The 26,355-nt window shown below is 47.5% G+C and overlaps 1 protein-coding gene across 1 annotated transcript; it reads right to left on the reverse strand.

The window, feature by feature from the left end:
- LOC135073430 (uncharacterized) lies at window positions 1–26,067 on the reverse strand. The gene is made up of 18 exons (XM_063967613.1): window positions 25,735–26,067; window positions 25,211–25,320; window positions 22,808–22,937; window positions 21,729–21,803; window positions 21,152–21,274; window positions 20,645–20,806; window positions 20,236–20,352; window positions 19,613–19,753; window positions 18,136–18,330; window positions 17,244–17,384; window positions 16,451–16,602; window positions 15,073–15,206; window positions 13,125–13,360; window positions 12,842–12,990; window positions 11,594–11,687; window positions 10,102–10,215; window positions 9,381–9,543; window positions 1–2,070 (listed from the first exon to the last, which is right to left on the reverse strand). Exons 1-18 carry the CDS (start codon window positions 25,816–25,818, stop codon window positions 1,331–1,333), a joined length of 3,060 nt encoding a protein of 1,019 aa, XP_063823683.1. The 5' UTR covers window positions 25,819–26,067; the 3' UTR covers window positions 1–1,330.
- Between the last annotated feature and the right edge of the window lie 288 nt (window positions 26,068–26,355).

Here is a 26,355-nt window from a genome sequence, read left to right on the forward strand (position 1 = left end):
AATTATCTGTCTGACGGACAAATAATAGAAATTTTGTCATCTAGCCTTTAATGCAAGATGTTGCCTGCAACCTAGCAAATTGAATAATGCCTGTTTTCACCATCAATTCCTAATTGTTAAGTGACCCATATGAAAACAAAATGCTTGTTATGTGTATAGGGGTCAACAAATTATACTGTATTTATTATCGCTTAATTAATTGCCTAGCTTTTTCAAATGAGAAATCTAGTTTTCAAATTAGATAATCCAAGCTTACTGACGACTGTGCCAACTTATTAGCACCTTATTATTGCTATACTAATCACACTTCCCACACATTGAAAATAAATATGTAACTTTGTATACATCCGTTTAATGTACTAATGGTCGATATACATTGGTTCTACAATAAATTAGGATTGTCTAGTTTATTATTATAATTAAGTATATCAATTGTACCTAGAATTAAGTTTATTAAGTATAGTTATAGTTAATCATATCACGGTGTGATCACGGCAGACGATGTACACATACAATGTTCTCCCATTATTGCTCATGATCCAATGGACAGTCTTTTTTACCCCACATCAGAAAAGGGGCAATGTTTTCTATTGTTGAATTAAGTAGTTACTTATTGCTTTTTTACGTCTAGCTGATTAGATCTAATATTATTTATCGCTAGGAACAGTAAACAGTAGGCCTAGGATGCGCACCATGATAAACGTTTATAGAGGCATTTTATCGATTTTACGCGATAAAATACATTTGACGTCTAAAATCATCGATAAGATTTTATCACGGCGCGCATGCGCTAGCCCAGCTGAATTACTTTATTATTTTTGATAACCTTTAATCACAGGCCCAACAAGTTCAAAAATGTTTTTGTACTGGGTTAAGTATTAATAAGGGGTTAGAATTTTTATAACATATTTGAATTCTCTATAAAACAAAAGGTTTTTACTGGTGCTGCTATGATTTCAAGTCATGGGAATTTTTAGCACAACTTATTTTATAGGAGCCGCCGTCAAAGTAAGCGTTCATGTCAAACTCAAATAAGTGTCTGAGTCAGTCAGTCAGTCGGGTGTGCATTAATTAGAGCCACGGACCACGCCGGCGCGTCTCCGCAGTCTTGAAATGTGGCCCGTCGCTACCGCACATAGCAAAGTATTATATTTGTCACAGAACGGCGGTTGTCTGTTGTTATTTATCTAATGCTTATACTGATTTGTGTTAATTTGAAATAAATAGGAATGAATTTGTGTGATCCAGCAACAAATTATAATGTAAATCGTGAATATTGTGATAATATACGACATTTCAGGGATCTATTCCTGTTAGTTTTTAGCAAGTCTCATACGGCCGATATATTGTATAACGCTGTCAGTCTATCTAAAAAACCGTTTTCGATCGTCTCCCCGTGCAGTCCGTCGTGCCTGACCTCCCTAGCCAGCTCCCTCTCCAGATGCCTAATATCGCCCAAAGAGACCGAACTACTTATAACCGGCCCGCTATAGTCCTTAGTCTTTTCTACGTGAGTGTATATTTGCATCTTACCGTCAGTGTTCTCACTTCGGTACGGCTTTTCGACGTCACACACGTTTCGGAACATGATATCTCGGTCGTCGGAGACCCGCTCGCTGTCCTTGTACATGTGCTCGCCGTAGTCCTTGACTTGATCGCCGTACATCTCCTTGTAGTGGCTGGGCTGGCGGAGTTCGAAGACCTCGATTTCGTTGTTCTCGGCGATTTTGAAGGTGTCGTTTTTGGCGACGGTGACGTTGGGGGCGCCGCCCTTTTTGTTGACGGGGTTTTTCTTGAGGCGGGGTTTTTTCTCGACCTTGAGGATGGTGGGGAGGCGCGTGGTGGAAGCGAGGGCGACTTTTTTGAAGGTTTTGGCGGGGGTTTCGGGGGTGGGGGTGGGGTCGGCGCTTTCGATTTTGACGTCGGGCTTGGGCTCGAGCTTGGGGTCGCGCACGCGAGGCTTGTCGCGAAGGCGCGCGCGCGACTTGTCGTGCGTCAGCGTGTGGCGTCGCAGGTCGCCAGCTACACGGAAGCATTTCTCGCATTCGTTGCACTTGTACGGCCGGTCGCCTGCCGACAACACAATAGACATGTTGACACCACAGTCAATTGACGTACTTTTTAAAACTGTCAAAACGAAACTCTCCCATAGATTTTGTATGGCACTACAAGCAAGTGACGTCACTATTTTGTCAACCCAATTAAACTACTTTTTACAATTACAATTCGATCAAAAATCGAAATTTACAGGTAATTTAAAATAAATTAGGTTTTTAACACCAGAATGAAGAGTCTTTTTAAAACAGTTGTGGTTTCGAATTATTGGGGTATGGTGTCAAACTGTCTATTAGATGAGTAAAGATTATAGCACACTTATCAACTCGGAAAGGGATCGTCACTTTATCAACTCGAGCCGTTCAGTAACTCTTTGTATGATACTCCCTTCCCTACTGCAACGCACATTAATCGGAATCGTGATGTCATTGCCTCGCCCCGGGACAAGCTTACTAATCGCAGTGCATTCGTGGTCTAGTTCAACTAGCACTACTAACAACTAGCATTACAACTAGCATACTGCTCGTCGTCCCCGCGCTTACGGTTCGTTGTCCGTTAGCTTACAGCTCTACGTTCATATTATATTCAAACTGATTAAAGCGTTTGGCGATCCGTAAGCGCGGCCTCATCTAGCAGTAGCCGAGTCGATGCTGATCCACTTACGTTACGTAAAATTACATTAGGTTAACAGCGAGTACTTGCGAGCGGGCTCACTCGCATGCGTCCCACATAGAGACTACACTCACCCGTGTGCGTGCGCATGTGGCTGAGGCGGTAGGAGGAGGCGCGGAAGCTCTTGCTGCAGTACTCGCACTTGTAGTTCCTCTCGCCGGTGGAGGTGCAGCGAGTACTTGCGAGCGGGCTCACTCGCATGCGTCCCACATAGAGACTACACTCACCCGTGTGCGTGCGCATGTGGCTGAGGCGGTAGGAGGAGGCGCGGAAGCTCTTGCTGCAGTACTCGCACTTGTAGTTCCTCTCGCCGGTGGAGGTGCAGCGAGTACTTGCGAGCGGGCTCACTCGCATGCGTCCCACATAGAGACTACACTCACCCGTGTGCGTGCGCATGTGGCTGAGGCGGTAGGAGGAGGCGCGGAAGCTCTTGCTGCAGTACTCGCACTTGTAGTTCCTCTCGCCGGTGGAGGTGCAGCGAGTACTTGCGAGCGGGCTCACTCGCATGCGTCCCACATAGAGACTACACTCACCCGTGTGCGTGCGCATGTGGCTGAGGCGGTAGGAGGAGGCGCGGAAGCTCTTGCTGCAGTACTCGCACTTGTAGTTCCTCTCGCCGGTGGAGGTGCAGCGAGTACTTGCGAGCGGGCTCACTCGCATGCGTCCCACATAGAGACTACACTCACCCGTGTGCGTGCGCATGTGGCTGAGGCGGTAGGAGGAGGCGCGGAAGCTCTTGCTGCAGTACTCGCACTTGTAGTTCCTCTCGCCGGTGGAGGTGCAGCGAGTACTTGCGAGCGGGCTCACTCGCATGCGTCCCACATAGAGACTACACTCACCCGTGTGCGTGCGCATGTGGCTGAGGCGGTAGGAGGAGGCGCGGAAGCTCTTGCTGCAGTACTCGCACTTGTAGTTCCTCTCGCCGGTGGAGGTGCAGCGAGTACTTGCGAGCGGGCTCACTCGCATGCGTCCCACATAGAGACTACACTCACCCGTGTGCGTGCGCATGTGGCTGAGGCGGTAGGAGGAGGCGCGGAAGCTCTTGCTGCAGTACTCGCACTTGTAGTTCCTCTCGCCGGTGGAGGTGCAGCGAGTACTTGCGAGCGGGCTCACTCGCATGCGTCCCACACAGAGACTACACTCACCCGTGTGCGTGCGCATGTGGCTGAGGCGGTAGGAGGAGGCGCGGAAGCTCTTGCTGCAGTACTCGCACTTGTAGTTCCTCTCGCCGGTGGAGGTGCAGCGAGTACTTGCGAGCGGGCTCACTCGCATGCGTCCCACATAGAGACTACACTCACCCGTGTGCGTGCGCATGTGGCTGAGGCGGTAGGAGGAGGCGCGGAAGCTCTTGCTGCAGTACTCGCACTTGTAGTTCCTCTCGCCGGTGGAGGTGCAGCGAGTACTTGCGAGCGGGCTCACTCGCATGCGTCCCACATAGAGACTACACTCACCCGTGTGCGTGCGCATGTGGCTGAGGCGGTAGGAGGAGGCGCGGAAGCTCTTGCTGCAGTACTCGCACTTGTAGTTCCTCTCGCCGGTGGAGGTGCAGCGAGTACTTGCGAGCGGGCTCACTCGCATGCGTCCCACATAGAGACTACACTCACCCGTGTGCGTGCGCATGTGGCTGAGGCGGTAGGAGGAGGCGCGGAAGCTCTTGCTGCAGTACTCGCACTTGTAGTTCCTCTCGCCGGTGGAGGTGCAGCGAGTACTTGCGAGCGGGCTCACTCGCATGCGTCCCACATAGAGACTACACTCACCCGTGTGCGTGCGCATGTGGCTGAGGCGGTAGGAGGAGGCGCGGAAGCTCTTGCTGCAGTACTCGCACTTGTAGTTCCTCTCGCCGGTGGAGGTGCAGCGAGTACTTGCGAGCGGGCTCACTCGCATGCGTCCCACATAGAGACTACACTCACCCGTGTGCGTGCGCATGTGGCTGAGGCGGTAGGAGGAGGCGCGGAAGCTCTTGCTGCAGTACTCGCACTTGTAGTTCCTCTCGCCGGTGGAGGTGCAGCGAGTACTTGCGAGCGGGCTCACTCGCATGCGTCCCACATAGAGACTACACTCACCCGTGTGCGTGCGCATGTGGCTGAGGCGGTAGGAGGAGGCGCGGAAGCTCTTGCTGCAGTACTCGCACTTGTAGTTCCTCTCGCCGGTGGAGGTGCAGCGAGTACTTGCGAGCGGGCTCACTCGCATGCGTCCCACATAGAGACTACACTCACCCGTGTGCGTGCGCATGTGGCTGAGGCGGTAGGAGGAGGCGCGGAAGCTCTTGCTGCAGTACTCGCACTTGTAGTTCCTCTCGCCGGTGGAGGTGCAGCGAGTACTTGCGAGCGGGCTCACTCGCATGCGTCCCACATAGAGACTACACTCACCCGTGTGCGTGCGCATGTGGCTGAGGCGGTAGGAGGAGGCGCGGAAGCTCTTGCTGCAGTACTCGCACTTGTAGTTCCTCTCGCCGGTGGAGGTGCAGCGAGTACTTGCGAGCGGGCTCACTCGCATGCGTCCCACATAGAGACTACACTCACCCGTGTGCGTGCGCATGTGGCTGAGGCGGTAGGAGGAGGCGCGGAAGCTCTTGCTGCAGTACTCGCACTTGTAGTTCCTCTCGCCGGTGGAGGTGCAGCGAGTACTTGCGAGCGGGCTCACTCGCATGCGTCCCACATAGAGACTACACTCACCCGTGTGCGTGCGCATGTGGCTGAGGCGGTAGGAGGAGGCGCGGAAGCTCTTGCTGCAGTACTCGCACTTGTAGTTCCTCTCGCCGGTGGAGGTGCAGCGAGTACTTGCGAGCGGGCTCACTCGCATGCGTCCCACATAGAGACTACACTCACCCGTGTGCGTGCGCATGTGGCTGAGGCGGTAGGAGGAGGCGCGGAAGCTCTTGCTGCAGTACTCGCACTTGTAGTTCCTCTCGCCGGTGGAGGTGCAGCGAGTACTTGCGAGCGGGCTCACTCGCATGCGTCCCACATAGAGACTACACTCACCCGTGTGCGTGCGCATGTGGCTGAGGCGGTAGGAGGAGGCGCGGAAGCTCTTGCTGCAGTACTCGCACTTGTAGTTCCTCTCGCCGGTGGAGGTGCAGCGAGTACTTGCGAGCGGGCTCACTCGCATGCGTCCCACATAGAGACTACACTCACCCGTGTGCGTGCGCATGTGGCTGAGGCGGTAGGAGGAGGCGCGGAAGCTCTTGCTGCAGTACTCGCACTTGTAGTTCCTCTCGCCGGTGGAGGTGCAGCGAGTACTTGCGAGCGGGCTCACTCGCATGCGTCCCACACAGAGACTACACTCACCCGTGTGCGTGCGCATGTGGCTGAGGCGGTAGGAGGAGGCGCGGAAGCTCTTGCTGCAGTACTCGCACTTGTAGTTCCTCTCGCCGGTGGAGGTGCAGCGAGTACTTGCGAGCGGGCTCACTCGCATGCGTCCCACATAGAGACTACACTCACCCGTGTGCGTGCGCATGTGGCTGAGGCGGTAGGAGGAGGCGCGGAAGCTCTTGCTGCAGTACTCGCACTTGTAGTTCCTCTCGCCGGTGGAGGTGCAGCGAGTACTTGCGAGCGGGCTCACTCGCATGCGTCCCACATAGAGACTACACTCACCCGTGTGCGTGCGCATGTGGCTGAGGCGGTAGGAGGAGGCGCGGAAGCTCTTGCTGCAGTACTCGCACTTGTAGTTCCTCTCGCCGGTGGAGGTGCAGCGAGTACTTGCGAGCGGGCTCACTCGCATGCGTCCCACACAGAGACTACACTCACCCGTGTGCGTGCGCATGTGGCTGAGGCGGTAGGAGGAGGCGCGGAAGCTCTTGCTGCAGTACTCGCACTTGTAGTTCCTCTCGCCGGTGGAGGTGCAGCGAGTACTTGCGAGCGGGCTCACTCGCATGCGTCCCACATAGAGACTACACTCACCCGTGTGCGTGCGCATGTGGCTGAGGCGGTAGGAGGAGGCGCGGAAGCTCTTGCTGCAGTACTCGCACTTGTAGTTCCTCTCGCCGGTGGAGGTGCAGCGAGTACTTGCGAGCGGGCTCACTCGCATGCGTCCCACACAGAGACTACACTCACCCGTGTGCGTGCGCATGTGGCTGAGGCGGTAGGAGGAGGCGCGGAAGCTCTTGCTGCAGTACTCGCACTTGTAGTTCCTCTCGCCGGTGGAGGTGCAGCGAGTACTTGCGAGCGGGCTCACTCGCATGCGTCCCACATAGAGACTACACTCACCCGTGTGCGTGCGCATGTGGCTGAGGCGGTAGGAGGAGGCGCGGAAGCTCTTGCTGCAGTACTCGCACTTGTAGTTCCTCTCGCCGGTGGAGGTGCAGCGAGTACTTGCGAGCGGGCTCACTCGCATGCGTCCCACATAGAGACTACACTCACCCGTGTGCGTGCGCATGTGGCTGAGGCGGTAGGAGGAGGCGCGGAAGCTCTTGCTGCAGTACTCGCACTTGTAGTTCCTCTCGCCGGTGGAGGTGCAGCGAGTACTTGCGAGCGGGCTCACTCGCATGCGTCCCACATAGAGACTACACTCACCCGTGTGCGTGCGCATGTGGCTGAGGCGGTAGGAGGAGGCGCGGAAGCTCTTGCTGCAGTACTCGCACTTGTAGTTCCTCTCGCCGGTGGAGGTGCAGCGAGTACTTGCGAGCGGGCTCACTCGCATGCGTCCCACACAGAGACTACACTCACCCGTGTGCGTGCGCATGTGGCTGAGGCGGTAGGAGGAGGCGCGGAAGCTCTTGCTGCAGTACTCGCACTTGTAGTTCCTCTCGCCGGTGGAGGTGCAGCGAGTACTTGCGAGCGGGCTCACTCGCATGCGTCCCACATAGAGACTACACTCACCCGTGTGCGTGCGCATGTGGCTGAGGCGGTAGGAGGAGGCGCGGAAGCTCTTGCTGCAGTACTCGCACTTGTAGTTCCTCTCGCCGGTGGAGGTGCAGCGAGTACTTGCGAGCGGGCTCACTCGCATGCGTCCCACATAGAGACTACACTCACCCGTGTGCGTGCGCATGTGGCTGAGGCGGTAGGAGGAGGCGCGGAAGCTCTTGCTGCAGTACTCGCACTTGTAGTTCCTCTCGCCGGTGGAGGTGCAGCGAGTACTTGCGAGCGGGCTCACTCGCATGCGTCCCACATAGAGACTACACTCACCCGTGTGCGTGCGCATGTGGCTGAGGCGGTAGGAGGAGGCGCGGAAGCTCTTGCTGCAGTACTCGCACTTGTAGTTCCTCTCGCCGGTGGAGGTGCAGCGAGTACTTGCGAGCGGGCTCACTCGCATGCGTCCCACATAGAGACTACACTCACCCGTGTGCGTGCGCATGTGGCTGAGGCGGTAGGAGGAGGCGCGGAAGCTCTTGCTGCAGTACTCGCACTTGTAGTTCCTCTCGCCGGTGGAGGTGCAGCGAGTACTTGCGAGCGGGCTCACTCGCATGCGTCCCACATAGAGACTACACTCACCCGTGTGCGTGCGCATGTGGCTGAGGCGGTAGGAGGAGGCGCGGAAGCTCTTGCTGCAGTACTCGCACTTGTAGTTCCTCTCGCCGGTGGAGGTGCAGCGAGTACTTGCGAGCGGGCTCACTCGCATGCGTCCCACATAGAGACTACACTCACCCGTGTGCGTGCGCATGTGGCTGAGGCGGTAGGAGGAGGCGCGGAAGCTCTTGCTGCAGTACTCGCACTTGTAGTTCCTCTCGCCGGTGGAGGTGCAGCGAGTACTTGCGAGCGGGCTCACTCGCATGCGTCCCACATAGAGACTACACTCACCCGTGTGCGTGCGCATGTGGCTGAGGCGGTAGGAGGAGGCGCGGAAGCTCTTGCTGCAGTACTCGCACTTGTAGTTCCTCTCGCCGGTGGAGGTGCAGCGAGTACTTGCGAGCGGGCTCACTCGCATGCGTCCCACATAGAGACTACACTCACCCGTGTGCGTGCGCATGTGGCTGAGGCGGTAGGAGGAGGCGCGGAAGCTCTTGCTGCAGTACTCGCACTTGTAGTTCCTCTCGCCGGTGGAGGTGCAGCGAGTACTTGCGAGCGGGCTCACTCGCATGCGTCCCACATAGAGACTACACTCACCCGTGTGCGTGCGCATGTGGCTGAGGCGGTAGGAGGAGGCGCGGAAGCTCTTGCTGCAGTACTCGCACTTGTAGTTCCTCTCGCCGGTGGAGGTGCAGCGAGTACTTGCGAGCGGGCTCACTCGCATGCGTCCCACATAGAGACTACACTCACCCGTGTGCGTGCGCATGTGGCTGAGGCGGTAGGAGGAGGCGCGGAAGCTCTTGCTGCAGTACTCGCACTTGTAGTTCCTCTCGCCGGTGGAGGTGCAGCGAGTACTTGCGAGCGGGCTCACTCGCATGCGTCCCACATAGAGACTACACTCACCCGTGTGCGTGCGCATGTGGCTGAGGCGGTAGGAGGAGGCGCGGAAGCTCTTGCTGCAGTACTCGCACTTGTAGTTCCTCTCGCCGGTGGAGGTGCAGCGAGTACTTGCGAGCGGGCTCACTCGCATGCGTCCCACATAGAGACTACACTCACCCGTGTGCGTGCGCATGTGGCTGAGGCGGTAGGAGGAGGCGCGGAAGCTCTTGCTGCAGTACTCGCACTTGTAGTTCCTCTCGCCGGTGGAGGTGCAGCGAGTACTTGCGAGCGGGCTCACTCGCATGCGTCCCACATAGAGACTACACTCACCCGTGTGCGTGCGCATGTGGCTGAGGCGGTAGGAGGAGGCGCGGAAGCTCTTGCTGCAGTACTCGCACTTGTAGTTCCTCTCGCCGGTGTGGATGCGCCGGTGGAGGTTCAGCGAGTATTTGCGAGCGAACTCTTTTCCGCAGAACTCGCATTTGAAGTGTTTCTGTTGATTGGAACGAAAGGTAAATTGGAAATTTTGACTAACACCTAAAACATTGGTTGATTGATTTCTGCTCTAGGTATCGCAGCGAGTTGTGGCGATCAACACAAGCAAGATTATACGCTCGCCGCGCTAACGTCTTGCGTAGTTCGACTGAATATTGCTTGAACACATTTAGCAAGAGTGAGGTACGGTAAGAGTGTAAACGGTATTTAAACTTGAATGTGTAATTTGTTATGTGTTACAACAATGTGAGTAAGTGTTCGTCTACTTTAGCTGCGCGACCTATACGCTAAGTCAGTGCAATGACATATTGTGACGTGATAGAGTATACAAATACGAAAGGGATCTGAAGTCTGAAGTTTGACGTCACAAAAACACTCATTTGCTGCTCCCATGCTTCATACCTATAATGATTTCGAAAATACACATCTGAAGAATTTGATCTCTAGCTAACAAGACACTGCTGTCAAAGTATGAACTCATCATCATCATCATCGTCATTTCAGCCACAGGACGTCCACCGCTGAACATAGGCCTCCCAAGGGAGTATGAACTCACCTGGTCGGAATGTATGGAGGTCTTGTGGTACTTCAGGTCGCTCCACTGGCGGAACTCGCGCCCGCACTCCTCGCACTTGCACGGCCGGTCGTCGCTGTGCGTCCGCTTGTGGATCTAAACACAATACACATAAGGATGAGTTTTGGTTAACCACATTTTGTAGGTACGAAGAAGTACGCGAAAGAAATCATGAAAGGCCCATAAATACACTCAACATCCAATAAACCGCACCTTCCGCGACGCGAACTTTAAAGGTTTTCTTCTGACACAATCATGGTGACTCAACTACATTGGTGTTATTTGAAAGCTCAATAAATATCCTTAAAGAATAACACATTTCATTTCTTAATAAATTATTAACATATACCATAAATGTGACTTGAAAAAAGACCTCACTTTGGGCTCACCTCTGGGATCAATTAGACCAATTTTTATGGTTATAAAACCAAATAATGATCTCACGTGTCCTCTTTAACAGATGGATAGCGATTAATTGCAACTTATAGCCTGACCAGGAACATAAAAACCCTGGCATAGAGGCGCGTCAATTGCATTTGATAGTGCAACACTGAGTACAGTCGTACCTGTGTTAAATTAATAGGCTAACTTTATGTATCAGGATTCAGGATTACGGGCTAATTTGATATTTTCATAAATTAACGAAAAAATATTATTATGGGTAACCTGGTTTAAATAAATTAAATGAAACCATCAATCAAGCTAGTAGGATTTATTTTATTATTCATCAATAATCAAATTCAGAACTTAAATATTCAACTGCAATGTCTGCTCATGAACGCTTCAAACTCGGTACTTCTTTCCCAATTCCATAAAATTCAACACTTAGAAAGTGACAATTTTTTTAAAAATAGGTAGTTGAAACAAACCACAGCTAATTTTCATAGTGGACTGTACTATACGATAAACATGTCAGTCAATTTGACAACCTTTGTCGGAAACATTATTCAATGAAAATATTGTCCGAACCCTTAGTATTTCTCTTCGACAAATACTTTAACACATTGTGAACCACTTTTCTTTCACGACTATAAAAATATTTTAGCAATTTAATTCACAAAATCAATTGCGCACATTTAAAATAAAGTTTGTTTACACTTTGACAGCAATAGACTGACATGCAAGGTGACATGTCAATGAAGTTTTCAGTTACTGTTGCCATTAAAAGAAATTAGTACCATTAGTTTTCCGCAACATGGCGAGGGTTTTTATGTTCCTGGTCGGGCTATAACAGTTTTATAGCCATAAAAGTTGGCTTAAGCGTAGCTACCTATTTTTTGATTAAGTGACTCTGGACCCTTCGAAAGACACATTTTTGGGGTAAAAACCTTTCCTTTAATGAAATGAAGTTTAGAACTAGGATTTTAAATGGTGCCAATATTGGTGGGAAGTGGGGATGCATACGTTTGAAAGTGCTTGTCGCGGGAGGTGAGGTTTATTTGATGCCGAGTGTATAACCAAAGATCTAATTTACCTTCAAGGCAGCGGCGGTATAGAAACCCTTGCCGCAATCGCGGCATACTTGCTGCTTGCCGCTGTGCGATAGAAGGTGGTACATCAGACTGTTTCTGTAAACCAAATAGTTCAGCATTATCTATGGAAATAGAATCTGCAAACAGCCTGACGATTAACGCCAAGTACCTTTTTTTTTTCATTAGTCTTATGCTAAAAATCTCGGAGTATTGTTTGTGACTGGCATTAAAATGTAATATTTTTATCGTCAGGAAAATAATTAAAGTTATACCCAGCAGCCGCGGGTGCAGCTTTGCTAGTAAGTTATATGGGGCTCTTCCTGCTAGAAAGGCAGGGCCTACCCAGTAAAAACCTGACGTTGTCCTCGGTAGCCATATGAGTCGGGAACGTGGGACATCACTATCGGCATTTCGTCTCAAACATTCGTCCGCGTTCCTTGCTCGGCATTCGGATCGCTAGCCTTTCGAACTAAGCGTCACAGACGCAGCGTCTTTAGCTTTGGTCTTGTGCCACCAACGCCGCGTCACTAACTCGCTTCGAAAGGCTACCTTTAAGACCGAAGCTAAAGGACGCAGCGTCTTTAGCTTTGGTCTTAAAGGTCTATAGCGTCAGTAGCGGCGCGACTGTAACGTCGCGACAGAGCGACAAATAGATGTTCTATGCAAATGTATGAAATTCTAGGGAACGACATTCGAACGCAGCGACACTGTCGCGGCGTTAGTGACGCGGCGATGGCGATCTGCACGCGTTGGTGTGGTTGAAACATAAAGGTAGCCTTTCGAACTAAGCGTCACAGACTTTGGTCTTGTGCCGCCAACGCCGCGTCACTAACTCGCTTCGAAAGGCTACCTTTAAGACCAAAGCTAAAGACGCTGCGTTTGTGACGCTTAGTTCGAAAGGCTACCTTAAGTGCGGAGTTCCAACCAAGGAAGGCATCGTTACGCAGGACAAGCTGTGGCGTCGCGGCCTCTATAAAAAAAACTGTAATTTGTTCGTTCGTTCGTTTCAGCCAAATGATGTCCACTGCTGGACAAAGGCCTCCCCCAAGGTTTTCCACAATTGTGTGGAGGCTGTAATTTGTACCTGTGCAAGAACCCGCGGCCACACTGCGTGCACTCGAACTTCTTCTGCGGCTTCTTGGCGTCGAGTTTGTCTGGCGGCGACAGCGGCGGCGGCGGTGCGTCTGACAAGATGTCCTCAGGAAACGATGGCTCCGGGTTGGATACCACCCTGTAGATATCGTATGTACCTGTGCAAGAACACGCGGCCACACTGCGTGCACTCGAACTTCTTCTGCGGCTTCTTCTTGGCGTCGAGTTTGTCTGGCGGCGGCGGCGGTGCGTCTGACAAGATGTCCTCAGGAAACGATGGCTCCGGGTTGGATACCACCCTGTAGATCTCGTATGTACCTGTGCAAGAACACGCGGCCGCACTGCGTGCACTCAAACTTCTTCTGCGGCTTCTTGGCGTCGAGTTTATCCAGCGGCGACAGCGGCGGCGGCGGTGCGTCTGACAAGATGTCCTCAGGAAACGATGGCTCCGGGTTGGATACCACCCTGTAGATCTCGTATGTACCTGTGCAAGAACACGCGGCCGCACTGCGTGCACTCAAACTTCTTCTGCGGCTTCTTCTTGGCGTCGAGTTTGTCTGGCGGCGGCGCGGGCGGCGGCGACAGCGGCGGCGGCGGCGCGTCCGGGAGAATGTTCTCCGGGAATGATGGCTCTGGGTTTGATACTTCGGCCTCGAATATCCTTTGGAGGACCTCCTCTGTGGGTGGAAGAAAGGATTGTGAGTGTTACTGTGAGAAGGTTGACATTACATGAAACTGTATTTTTATAGCAAAATTGTTAAGACGACGTGGATTATAGGCCAGTAGAATTAAACACAAAAATGAATTAAATCGGAGCGCCCCTTTCGGAGGCCCCCACCACTTAAGCACCGAAGTCCGTCGAAGTCGAAAACCTAGGAGAGTCTTAATGGGCAACCAATGAAGCCATTAAAGCAATAAAATCTTTTGTAGGAATTATTTCTACTGGCTCTAATTCTACTAGCCTATAAGCCTTATAACAGGAAAACGTCCGTCAAATTCTTCCTGTCATTGTGACAATAATGTGGTGAGTGGAGGGAAGTGGGCTGAGGAACAGCACTTTTGAGTCTTTCTTTTGAATAACTGCGTATGTATGTGACTTTGTTGGTGTACCTAATAAATAAATTATGAATATGATAATAATGTACCACCCCTCACCCCACCACATAGCAAAGGCTACGCTAAAACTTACTGCGGGTGCAGGGAGCGAGTGCAAGCCATCGCGTGCGCCCGCCCATTCAAGCATGGAAATGCAGGCCAGCGGTTGATGCCCGTCTCTCGCCACGCGTCACATGCATAACGCATGCTCACTATATTTCGATACATATCCGCGTGCCGGCGCCCGCACAAAAGACAATGCCGGAAATTGGCGTCTTTTTTTTTCGCGCGGCCATCGATCAAACCTTGTTTTTTGATTACAAAATCTATATATATAAAAGAAAGTCGTGTTAGTTACTCCACTTATAACTCAAGAACGGCTGAACCGATTTAGCTGAAAATTGTCAGGGAGGTAGTTTAGAGCCAGGAGAAGGACATAGGATACTTTTTATCCCGTTCGAAATAAAAAAAAAGTCTGCTTATTTATTGCCATTAAGGCGGAACAAAGTTCGCCGGGTCAGCTAGTAGTGTAATAAACCAAACTTACTATGACATATATACCTCTAAACTCAGTCTGAACTGAGTTACGAGCGTTAGAAGTTTGATGATTGACATACTAGATTTGCTTTTTGCGCGCAAGTTTTGTAAAAAATTGCAACAAATTATTGCGCCATTTTTTTATTGCGCTGATTCTGCTCCACACTGATGTCTGGGGCCTTTAATGGATGGTCGATGGCCGCGCGAAAAAAAAAAGACGCCACCTTCCATACAAAATCTGGCATTGCCATTTTAACTGAGGTCCTGAGTCCTATCGCTATGAGCTATTCTATCTGCCAGTACCAGGCAAGCAGAATATAAGAAGAAACCTTTGAGCTGCAGAACTAGAACAGAACTAGCCGAGCTGCCACTGCGCATGTATTCTCCAGGAGCCCTCATCAGGCAGGACAATAGGCACCCTCCACGTCACAGCGCGCCCCACCCGCCCCGCACCCGCCCCGCCAGAAGGGCTGGTCAGGCTGTCATTCCGCATGTATCTCCCACGCACCCCCGCACTTGTGCTACGTGTAAAGCCTGGTTCGTGAGCACGTAGAATTTTGTCCAATGACCCCAAGCTACCCATCCTTATCGCTCGCGCGTAATTATATTGCTGTCGCGACTGTGCGACGGGCGTCCGCAGTGAGTGTGCGAGCGCGATAGCAACATAATTACGCGCGAGCGATAAGGATGGGTAGCTTGGGGTCATTGGACAAAATTCTATGTGCTCACGGACCAGGCTTTAGACTTAGATACGAACCTTTGAGCTGGTGCGGCTCGGGCGGCGGCTCGCGCGCGGGCGGCGCGGGGCACACGGGACAGTAGGCGCCGTCCCCGCCGCATCGCGTCCCACCCGCCCCGGGGGGGCTGGCCGGACTGCCGTTGCGCATGTACCTGGAATGGACAGCTGATTAGTTGGGACAAAACTAGTGTCTTTAATTTTGACTTGAATCAGATGTAAGTAAGTAAGCATTTATTTGCTGCACACAAAGTCACATACATAGTTTAACAAGATTACATAATTCAATATTTAACATGCACATTCAAAATAAAAAATATAAAATAAATAACAATTAAAAATAAAATAATGTGAGCAGAGTTGCGGCAGCAAAAGGTCTCCGTCTCAGCATGTGTCACAAGCTAATGCCTGGACGCTGATTTTCAGACGGCGGCCGACGAAAGTGGAGAGCGGCGGTAATCGCCGCAGCAATTCGCAAGGGCATTAAAACACAAATGATAAAGAAAAATTAAATAAATGTGAATGTGAATTATTTGGCAGAAAATTTATTGATCCCGATTTGACCACGCCCTTTCGCAAAGCAAGATGGCTACAAAAGTGCCTTAAATTGGGCGTGGCATGTGTTAGGACGCCATGCGTTGCCCGAGATTCTATCTGGTCTATCTGTATCTATCTATCTGGAGGTCTGCGGATGACGGTAAATGATAGATGGGGGGGGGGGGGTTTCGAAATTGACGTCATTCTTATTTATTTATTTATAGTTTATTGTTCACTTACAAAAAGATTATTCCTAAAAAGAAATTTCTTCCAGCACACCTAGTAAGTGAGACTGCAAATGTGAGAGGCGGCTAAGGCGCGTACAATACAATACTAAAATAACTCATAATAAACATACAAAAAAAAATAATAAAAGGTGATTCTACAGGGTGTTAGGTAAATGGGTATATGAGCCGACACCAGTCCATGCTAACATGGTCATATAAATGGTATGGTGAAGTCAGAAAATTGATATCTTCATTTTAATAATTTTATTTTTCATACAAATCGGATCTTATAAAATTTATTTTGTATGAAAATTAAAAAAAATAAAATGATGATATCAAATTTCTGACTTCACCATACCATTTATATGCCCATGTTAACATGGGCTAGTGTCGGCTCATATACCCATTTACCTAACACCCTGTATAACCAAGTGTTTTAATCATATAATACCCTATTTTTCTCAAATTGCAATGTTTTAATTTTGCCAAACTGGTAATGACGTCAATTTTGAGAGAAGGGGGGGGGGGGTCATTAAGAAATGACGATAGGATGATTGTAGGGGGGGGGGGGGGGTCTAAAATCTGAAAAAATCGATGACGTAATTTATGGACGGCCCCTTAGTGCACCAACTGACCAGTGGCGGATGTGGTCCTGGTGCACGTGCCCGTTCTCGACGGTGAGGTGCGGCAGCAACGAGTGGTCGTAGGGCTCGCCCGCCTCGTCCACCGCCACGTGGATCCCTTCCATTAGGTCTTCGGGCTCGCTGAACTCGCTCATGTCGTCCAGCTGGGAAGGAAACATTTGTATGACAAGCTAGCAGTTATACTGCAAGACACAAACATGACTTTCAAGTGTGTACGGGACCTCCACACTAGCATCTTTCAAACCATTGCAAGAATGGTCCCAAAAATGTTTGCAAAACGCGTATGGGAAGTAGACCTCTCCTACACTAGTGTCTTCGTAGTCGTCTTGCCAGCGCTGTGTAGATCTGGCGTTCAGCAGCATTGACGTCACTACGGCGCTGAGCCAGCCTCGCTTTCGGCGCTGCGCTGGCGGTGACAAGATGACGACGCTCAAAAGACGCTAGTTTGGAAAAGGTCTATTTCCTATACGCGTTTCGCAAACTTTTTTGCAAAGATAGCGCAGATAATACGCGAAAGATTCGTAGATAAGTACATAGAAACACGACAAAAAGGTTTTTTTCATAATTCCAAATATCTTGAGACATGTCTGTGAATGGCATAACTAGTATACACCCTAATCAATTAATGTATTTTTACGAGCCTACAAAACATTCCCAGATTTAGTATCACAAACTTAAAAGTATGACAAAATTAGACAGTATTGCTTGATATCTCTAGCTCAACATAAAACATTAAAATGTATACTAAAAGATTAAAAACTTCAAATGGCACAAGTAATCCTACCTTATGCACTTCCTTGATGTGTGCTTCGCATTGCTTGAGCTTCCTGAAGGACTTATTACATTTGACGCAGCTGTACACCTCCAGTTTCTCCAGCTCATACATTTCTACCTTCTCAGCGTCTGTTGTAGGCGCCGCCGGGTCCTATACATTTGAATACATTAGAATAAGATCATCAGATTGTGGATTGATCACGTTTGAACTCTATTACTGTGGGATAAGGATGAACTTTTACACACTACTTATTAATTGAAAAAAATGTACTTCACAATATTCTAGATGCAGACATGCTGTTTTTTTTTTCGTAAAATAAATGCTAAAAATTATCATCTGTTTGAAGTTGAAGTGGCAATGGGCAGGGCACATAGTGTAATTCTGAAGTGGAAGCCACGTATCGGAAATCTCAGCGTGTCCTACGCTCCACAAGGTGGACCGACGACCTCATAAAGCTGTGGAAATCATTGGGGGAGGATGTTCAGCAGTGGACGTCCTATGGCTGAAATGATGATGATATTTTTTTTATCCACAACGAGGAAGCTCTTGGCCTGCATCTCACCAGATGGTAAGTGATGATCAGGCCGAAGATGGAAGCGAGCTTCACCCGGAATCCTCAACCACGGAGGAACTGGCTATCTTACCTGTAACTGCCGGAACACAACAATGCTGTTAACAATGTTGTTATGGCGACAGACTTAGGTAAGGTGGTGGTAGCTAGCCAGGCGGACTTAGAACAAGCCCTACCACCAACCAAACCGAACAGAAAAATCTGCCCCTACTGGGAATTGAACCCGGGACCTCTGCATCTGAAGCAGGTGGTCTTACCACTAGACCACAGAGGCGGTTAGTGGTGGATGTTCATCTGTTTTACAATAAGACAGACAGACAAGTGACTCACCTTATCCATACTGGCTATGGTATACTGCAGCTTATTGCTGGAGTAGCTGAGCGTCTTATCGCTCGAGGTGTACAGGATGTGCTTGTCCATAGGTTGATACATCGTCTTAGGGACAGTGTTCTCTAGTGACTGGGACAGCTCCATTATGGAATCTGGTAAGGCTGCTACGTTGTCCACAATGCAGGTGTTGGTCATCTGTGAAATAATTGAGAAGTTTAGAATGACAGAAGGTAGCGAGTAGGCGCTGGATGCAGGCCGCCACCAACCGGCCATTATGGAAATCATTGGGGGAGGCCTATGTTCAGCAGTGGACGTCCTATAGCTGAAATGATGATAATGAATTAAGTACAAAGTTGTTCTACACGTTTGTGTAGTGTGAGTTTGTGCGTTTGCACTCTTAACATCTGGATACCAGCTCGTAGTTCCGACCTAATACTCTTGTGAATACCGTCAGGTTTTGACACTAAGAGTAGGCGCACACCGTTGAAGAATCGGCCAAATCGAATCGGCGTAGTGTGCTGCGCACTCCCATACATGCCCATACTGATCAACTGTCCGAATAAACTATCGGCCATCGAAAAATCAACGGTGTGCGCCTACTCTTAGATCCCACGATTTTGGCAGGGAAATCCCAATGATGTACTTACACAAGGAAAGCAAGCTCCCTAACCACAAAAACACTGGGGAGTATATGCTAAATCGTATTTATTTTCATTTAGATAAATTAGATGGCAGTAGTGTCAGAGTAAATACAAATAAGTAGGTCATCTTCATAGAAACGCACCGAGCGCGGTTTGTATGTGAGCGCGCCAATACGTATGCGGCGCGCACGCACACATTGACAAAATTTAGCGGGGATTAGCGGGGTCTTGCGCCGACACGTATTGGCGCGCTCACATACAAACCGCGCTCGGTGCGTTTCTATGAAGATGACCTACTCATTTGTATTTACTCTGGTAGTGTGCTGCTACTTCTCAGCAGTCACAACTTTTCAACTTTAGGAGAGAATCGTGCTTCTGCAGTGGATGCTAAATGATTAGATGGTGATAAATACCTTATGTTGATATATGGATCTGAAACGTGGTCGCTTACTATGTGCCTCATAAGAAGGCTCAAGGTCACCCAAAGGGCGATGGAGCGGGCCATGCTTGGAGTTTCCCTGCGTGATCGAATCAGAAATGAGGAGATCCGCAGGAGAACCAAAGTGACCGACATAGCACGCAGAATTTGTAAAATCAAGTGGCAGTGGGCGGGGCACATAGCTCGTAGAGACGATGGCGGTTGGGGCAGAAAAGTTCTCGAGTGGCGACCACGGGCTGGAAGACGTAGCGTGGGCAGGCCTCCTACTAGGTGGACCGACGATCTGGAAGAGCTTGGATGCGGGCAGCGCAGGACCGTGCATTGTGGAAAACCTTGGAGGAGGCCTTTGTCCAGCAGTGGACGTCATTTGGCTGAAACGAACGAACGAACGAATTACCTTATCAATAGCCAGATCCGGCACGGGGTTCTCGATGATGATGGTGTGTGGCTCGTAATGCTGCTTGAGGTGGTGGTAGAACTTCAGCTGGTCCTCGCCGCAGAACTCCCCGCAGATCTGACAGATGAAGATCGGCCGCACCTGGTGGTAGATAGAAGTTAAAAACTAGCCCATAAGTGTAGAGGCGTAGGACTTTTTTGAAGAATTGGCGTTAGATTGAACAGTGACATACCTACAATCTGGCGAATGGTGATGGTTTTGGTACTGGATTTAAATTACTTTTTGCTAGCCCCTAGTGCGTAGGTGGTGTTTTGAAAGGAATTAGCATTAGATAAAAATGTGATACATAAAACATGTCAGATCCTAAAGGAGATTATTCATGGGACCAACATCCAAAACTAAAAATACTTCTCTTATCACATTAGTAAAGACCGAGAGAGAGAAAGAGAGAATTTTTGTGTTGTATTTGAGCAGCAGAACAGATCTAATAGGGATATTTTTTCCCTTAGTAATCATAAATGGAAAGAGGCTTTCTTTTTGGTATAATATTGAATGTGTACTTTTAAAAGTCAAGTTACATTAAATTGATTTGCGAATATTTTTCGTAAACTGAATGTACTGACCTCATGTGTGATATGGTGAGTTTCCGTAATATGCTGCTGATGCTGGACGCTGGTTACAAAGTTGTCGGGTAATATTTCTTCTTGCTGCACCTCGTCTGAGCAGTTTATTACTACCAACTGAAAAAAAAACACTTCCAATGACTCTTGGTTCATGTTTGGACAAGGCATAAAATAATTTTTCAGATTTGGCAACAAAACTCTTTTAAAAAGGTAAATATGTAACTCATCACGCCCGAGCAGACGACGCCGCATCTCTTCAGTCCGCCCGCGACCATGACTCGTGCAAACGAGTCGAAATGTCGGGAAGGTAAATATATTTTGTTTTACCTTTTTAAAAGTGTTTTGTTGCCAAATCCCATGAAAGTTCAAAATATCATACTTTTTCAGACATGGAAAACCAAACAATTACCTGCTGCTGCGGAGTGCTATTCCCGTTATTTCGTTTCAATTTCCTAGAGATCCTCTTTTTGTGCGGCAAACTCTTCTTGTTTTGCTTATTTTGAGCGGGAGAAGCACTCGCTCCTAATTCTAGCACTGGGCCGTCCGAATCTGTTAGCATTGGCGTATCATCCTGAAAAAGAAAGATAAATTATGAAATATTGAGAGAATAAAGACAGATAAGTTTACTGTATTTACAGGATTAACAATAAACCTGTAAGTTCGTTTACCTCCTGTCACATAAAAAAAATATTATGAAATTACTGTTGAGATATTAAGTTTGGATTGATTTGTTTGCTTGAACCAATTTTGGAATACTGAACCTCCAAGATTTTGAGAGTTCTCCTCCAGAACCAAATCTCAAAATCGTCATCTTATCGCATTTTTGTCTGTTGAAACAACATTATTTATTGATGCCAACTACCTGTGATAATACTAAGACCATTACGACAATATGAAGATATTTGGAGCAACTCACCTTAAGTATAGTTTTGGTCTTATTGTTGAACCAGTCTGCCTCCTGGTTGCGCATTTTCATCTCCTGCAGTGGTGGCAAGGGCGGCAGGGCGGGCACTTCTACTACTAGCCCTTCTTGCTGCTCCTATAACAAGGTAGTTAAGTCATCAGAAGTTACAAAATATTTTCCATTTGATCAATGGTCTCCTCTCGCCCATGCATGGTATGTCTGGGATAAGTACTTGCCGTCGCTCTATCGCATTCAATAAGACTAAACCAGTGGTTCTTAACCAGTGGTCCGCGGATCACTGGTGGTCCCTGGAGGCATTCCAAGTGGTCCACGAAGACATCGTAATAAACAAGTGACGTGACGTGATGAGTCAACGCAACGCAAACGGCGCACAGTGGGCGAGAAATCGACCTCCACTTTCATAGGATTTTGAAAAAAAAAAGTGATCCCTGACAAGACAGAAATTTGGTAAAATGGTCCCTCGTGACTAAAGGTTAAAGAACCACTGGACTAAACAGAGGGTTATACCTGCCGAGCTCGATATGGCGTATTCTATTTCATCAGTTAGATAATTTAATAAATAACTTACCAAACTCTGTCCATTGAACAGCCTCATTGGAGTATCCAATATAACCGACGTGTCCACATCTCTACCGGGTTGTACCTGAGAATAATAAAAAACGTCTAAAATGACATACTTTATTATACCAATGAAGCATTTAGGGCTGCAACATTTTTCTTTTTTACATGAGAAAAGCTACAGTTTTCATTCAAATCTTTAGTGTTTTGAAAACACAATCACAGGATTCAAAAAAATATGGCGATGTCTCGCAAGTTGACTGCAGATTTTTCTTCTGGCGCACTTTAGTCAACAATCGTCGCAGCACACGGACTTCACGCCACAGCCACCAACGCCGCCAAAGAAGCTAAAAGCGGCTACAAATTGTAGTTGAAGCGCGCGTCGACCACTTGTGGGCGGTGGTCATCATTTGTGGTCGGTGGCCGCTATGAAGGTTCACTGAATGATATGAAAGAGTGGGCGCGCGAGGGTTAGGGTGTAGCAAAGGGGGTCCGAGACATAGCCAAATTTTCGAGCGTAATTTGTATGGAGCCGACATACGAAAATTTTGACGGATTTAGTAGGTATGGAGTTTAGACTGAGAATATTTTTCAACTTTTTAGTATGGAAAATGCGAGGTCATTTAAAAAACTAGCTGGATTACAAAATACTACGTTAGGTTAGACTGGTGACCATACCCAGTGTGAAGGCGAGTGAGCGAGCAAGCGCAGCGAACATGCCGCGGCAGCGGCCGCCGAGCGCTAAGTCTAGAATTTTTCTTAAAATTGCTCGTATTTCGAAAACGGTGCGTTTTAGCGCAAAAATAACGCATATTTGCCCCCCTGTAGATTCTTTTTTCCAATAAGATACTATAAATGATAGAAAAAAAAGGCATTTTTTTAAAAAAATTTCCATACTAAAAAGTTGAAAAAAATTACAAGTCTAAAAAAGTGTCGGCTCCATACAAAATGCGTCCGAAAATTCGTCTGAGTCGGACCCCCTTTGCGATACCCCGACCCGCGCCAGTGGCGGCGTTTTTTTGTGGCCGGGGCGGCAGCAGCAGCGGCGTTTTGTGGCGTATGTGGCGACCCTAATATCGAATCACTTACAGAAGCGTGCTTGTGGTGCGGCGCGTGTGGGTGGTGCAAGTGCGCCACGAACGCTGCCAGCCGCGTGTCCGTGTCCAGTAACTCCTCGCCCCACTGGCCCTCGCCCACCGGCTCGCCCACTGACACCCCCCTGTCCAACAGATAATTAAATATACATGGGCATTTTACAAATATACATGGGCAGCGTTCGGGAAGCTTCGCCATATACTCACGTCCGAAATACCGCAGTGTCTCAAGTCGAAAGTATTTGACCAATGCGTGTTGCCAGTGATGGTATACGGATCTGAGACGTGGTCGCTTACTATGGGCCTCATAAGAAGGCTCAAGGTCACCCAAAGGGCGATGGAGCGGGCTATGCTCGGAGTCTCCCTGCGTGATCGAATCAGAAATGAGGAGATCCGCAGGAGAACCAAAGTAACCGACATAGCTCGCAGAATTGCTAAAATCAAGTGGCAGTGGGCGGGGCACATAGCTCGTAGAGACGATGGCCGTTGGGGCAGGAAAGTTCTCGAGTGGCGACCACGGGCTGGAAGACGTAGCGTGGGCAGGCCTCCTACTAGGTGGACCGACGATCTGGTAAAGGTCGCGGGAAGAGCCTGGATGCGGGCAGCGCAGGACCGTTCATTGTGGAAAACCTTGGGGGAGGCCTTTGTCCAGCAGTGGACGTCATTTGGCTGAAACGAAGACGAAGACGAAGGGCATTTTACATTGTGCCTTGTTATGCTTTGAACCATGGGTATGAGACAACTGATATAAACAAAATATTTGAACAAAAATGCCCCCTGTCCAACAGGCAAGTAAATAAATATCCAAGAGCATTTTACATTGTGCCTTGTTATGCTTTGAACCATGGGTATGAGACAACTGATATAAAACAGAATATTTGAACAAAAATGCCCCCTGTCCAACAGGCAAGTAAATAAATATCCAAGAGCATTTTACATTGTGCCTTGTTATGCTTTGAACCATGGTTTTGAGACAACTGATATAAACAAAATATTTGAACAAAAATACCCCCTGTCCAACAGGCAAGTAAATAAATATCCAAGAGCATTTTACATTGTGCCTTGTTATGCTTTGAACCATGGTTTTGAGACAACTGATATAAACAAAATATTTGAACAAAAATACCCCCTGTCCAACAGGCAAGTAAATAAATATCCAAGAGCATTTTACATTGTGCCTTGTTATGCTTTGAACCATGGTTTTGAGACAACTGATATAAACAGAATATTTGAACAAAAATGCCCCCTGTCCAACAGGCAAGTAAATAAATATCCAAGAGCATTTTACATTGTGCCTTGTTATGCTTTGAACCATGGGTATGAGACAACTGATAAAACAGAATATTTGAACAAAAATGCCCCCTGTCCAACAGGCAAGTAAATAAATATCCAAGACCATTTTACATTGTGCCTTTTTATGCTTTGAACCATGGTTTTGAGACAACTAATATAAACAAAATATTTGAACAAAAATGCCCCCTGTCCAACAGGCAAGTAAATAAATATCCAAGAGCATTTTACATTGTGCCTTGTTATGCTTTGAACCATGGGTATGAGACAACTGATATAAAACAGAATATGTACGAGCTATCGTACAAACATATCCACTTTTCATATAGCTAATAAGTTATTGCTAAGTAAGCGTTTGCGCGGTTGACCCAAATTAGCGTCAATCGCATTGAATACGTTATAGCAATAAACCAGTGTATTTTTAACAGGCACTCAAACTGGTCGTTATCATTCCACCTCTCTCCCGATCCTTCAGCATCACTCACATCCTCATTGCATAGCATCCTTACCCTAGCATTCTTTAATGTAGGAGTTACGCCCCACAGAATATTTGAACAAAAATGATATAGAAACAGTTTTTTATGTAAGAAAGAGTTACAAAAAGTATATCACATTTTTAATATTTTAACAAAGAATAATGTCTTTCTTTAGGATTGGTTAGGCAACAGGAAAGTGCCAGTAGTAGCCAGTGTAAGATAGTGGCCACCACTAATTATTAAGGAAATAATGTGAACTACAAGGCAACTTAAACTTAATAAACTAGCTGAACAGATTGACTTGTTTCATTGTACTCTGGGTGAATTCACAAAGATGACACTTTTTAATTTGTGTTATTCTTAGGTTTATTTGTATATTTTCATTTAATTTACTTATATTACTATTGTTACGTTCCTGTCATATTTCGCTTGTCTATTGTATTGGATTTCTGTAAAAATAGGCTTAAGCTTGGAAATAAATAAATAAATAAAACTTATTGAACATACAAATCTAATAAGCACTTTTTATCATTCCTTTGGATAGTTTTGGATAACTTTGTTATTTCTTTAGGTAAATTAATAAGTAGGTATGGAGAGTACTTAGGAGACAATCAAAGAAATAATGTAATTACCGGCACAAATGAGAGTGTGAGTAGCTCTGCGGGTGCATGACGGTGACGACACGACCCCCTTCGTCCTCCTGGACATTGAGCGGTAAGCCATTGCTGTCCACGTGCACCGACTGTGAAGTTAACTATATTTTTATACAATACGTTTCATACACAATAATTAATTTACGTATAAAACTACAGGTTTGGATTTGTCTGCAAGAAAACAAGTTAGTTAGATTTTGTGATAAACATTATTTCCCAGAATTTTAATTTAATAAAATTACAATTGAAGTGCCAAAATAGTAAGATAACATGTAATTCATATTAAGTTATTGTATTGTACCAAATATGACAGTACCTAACTATAAATCTGTTCGAAATATAAAACAATTTATAATAAAAAATGTAGCTTCTACTTTAACAGACAATATAATATTTTTATCATCTTTTTTATCATTAATTATATTTATTAATTATTAGGAACATTTTCCGCATCATCTGCTATTCGGAATAGGTAAGAAGAACGAAAGTTAAAGAACACTTGCCTCGCCTGTCTGGTGCGATGTTATGTAGTGAGTTACAGTCTCGTCCATTTTCCCATCCAGGAGATGAGAATCCACGTTTCTCATGATGGTAAATTATCAACAAGTTTTGTGTTTAATACATCTTTTGTGAAGTAGTCTTGGTTAGGTTGACAGCTGCTTTTTTCAAGGTCACAATTTATTTATCTTGATTGAACAGTACCAATCATCGCAATTTTGTAAACAGATAATGATTACACATATTAAATATTTTAAATAACTAAGCTAAAATTAATTTTAATTTGGTAAACTCAAATCACATCACAAAAAGCCTTTTTTTCTGTCCGCTGCATTTTTTTTTTTTTACTTAGTTACAAACTTTTTTTATGCCTTTCGATTTGAATGAAGCAAAGACATTCACAAGTTCACAACACAATCCAACAATAGAATCTTTTATGATTTTAGCCCAAAATAAATCTCGGATAAATAACAATAAAAAATTAGGTTCATAAAACTCTTCCCCTACACTAAATATTCAACGCGACTGGACAGTTGGACACTCTTATATTATGCTCTTTGCGACTGGAAGACAAACGAAAATCAGCTGTTTGCACAAATAACGCGTGTCGCTTTGCGCCATAGAGG

The sequence above is a fragment of the Ostrinia nubilalis genome, chromosome 7 (assembly GCF_963855985.1).
Source record: "Ostrinia nubilalis chromosome 7, ilOstNubi1.1, whole genome shotgun sequence".
Classification (NCBI taxonomy): Eukaryota; Metazoa; Arthropoda; class Insecta; order Lepidoptera; family Crambidae; genus Ostrinia; species Ostrinia nubilalis.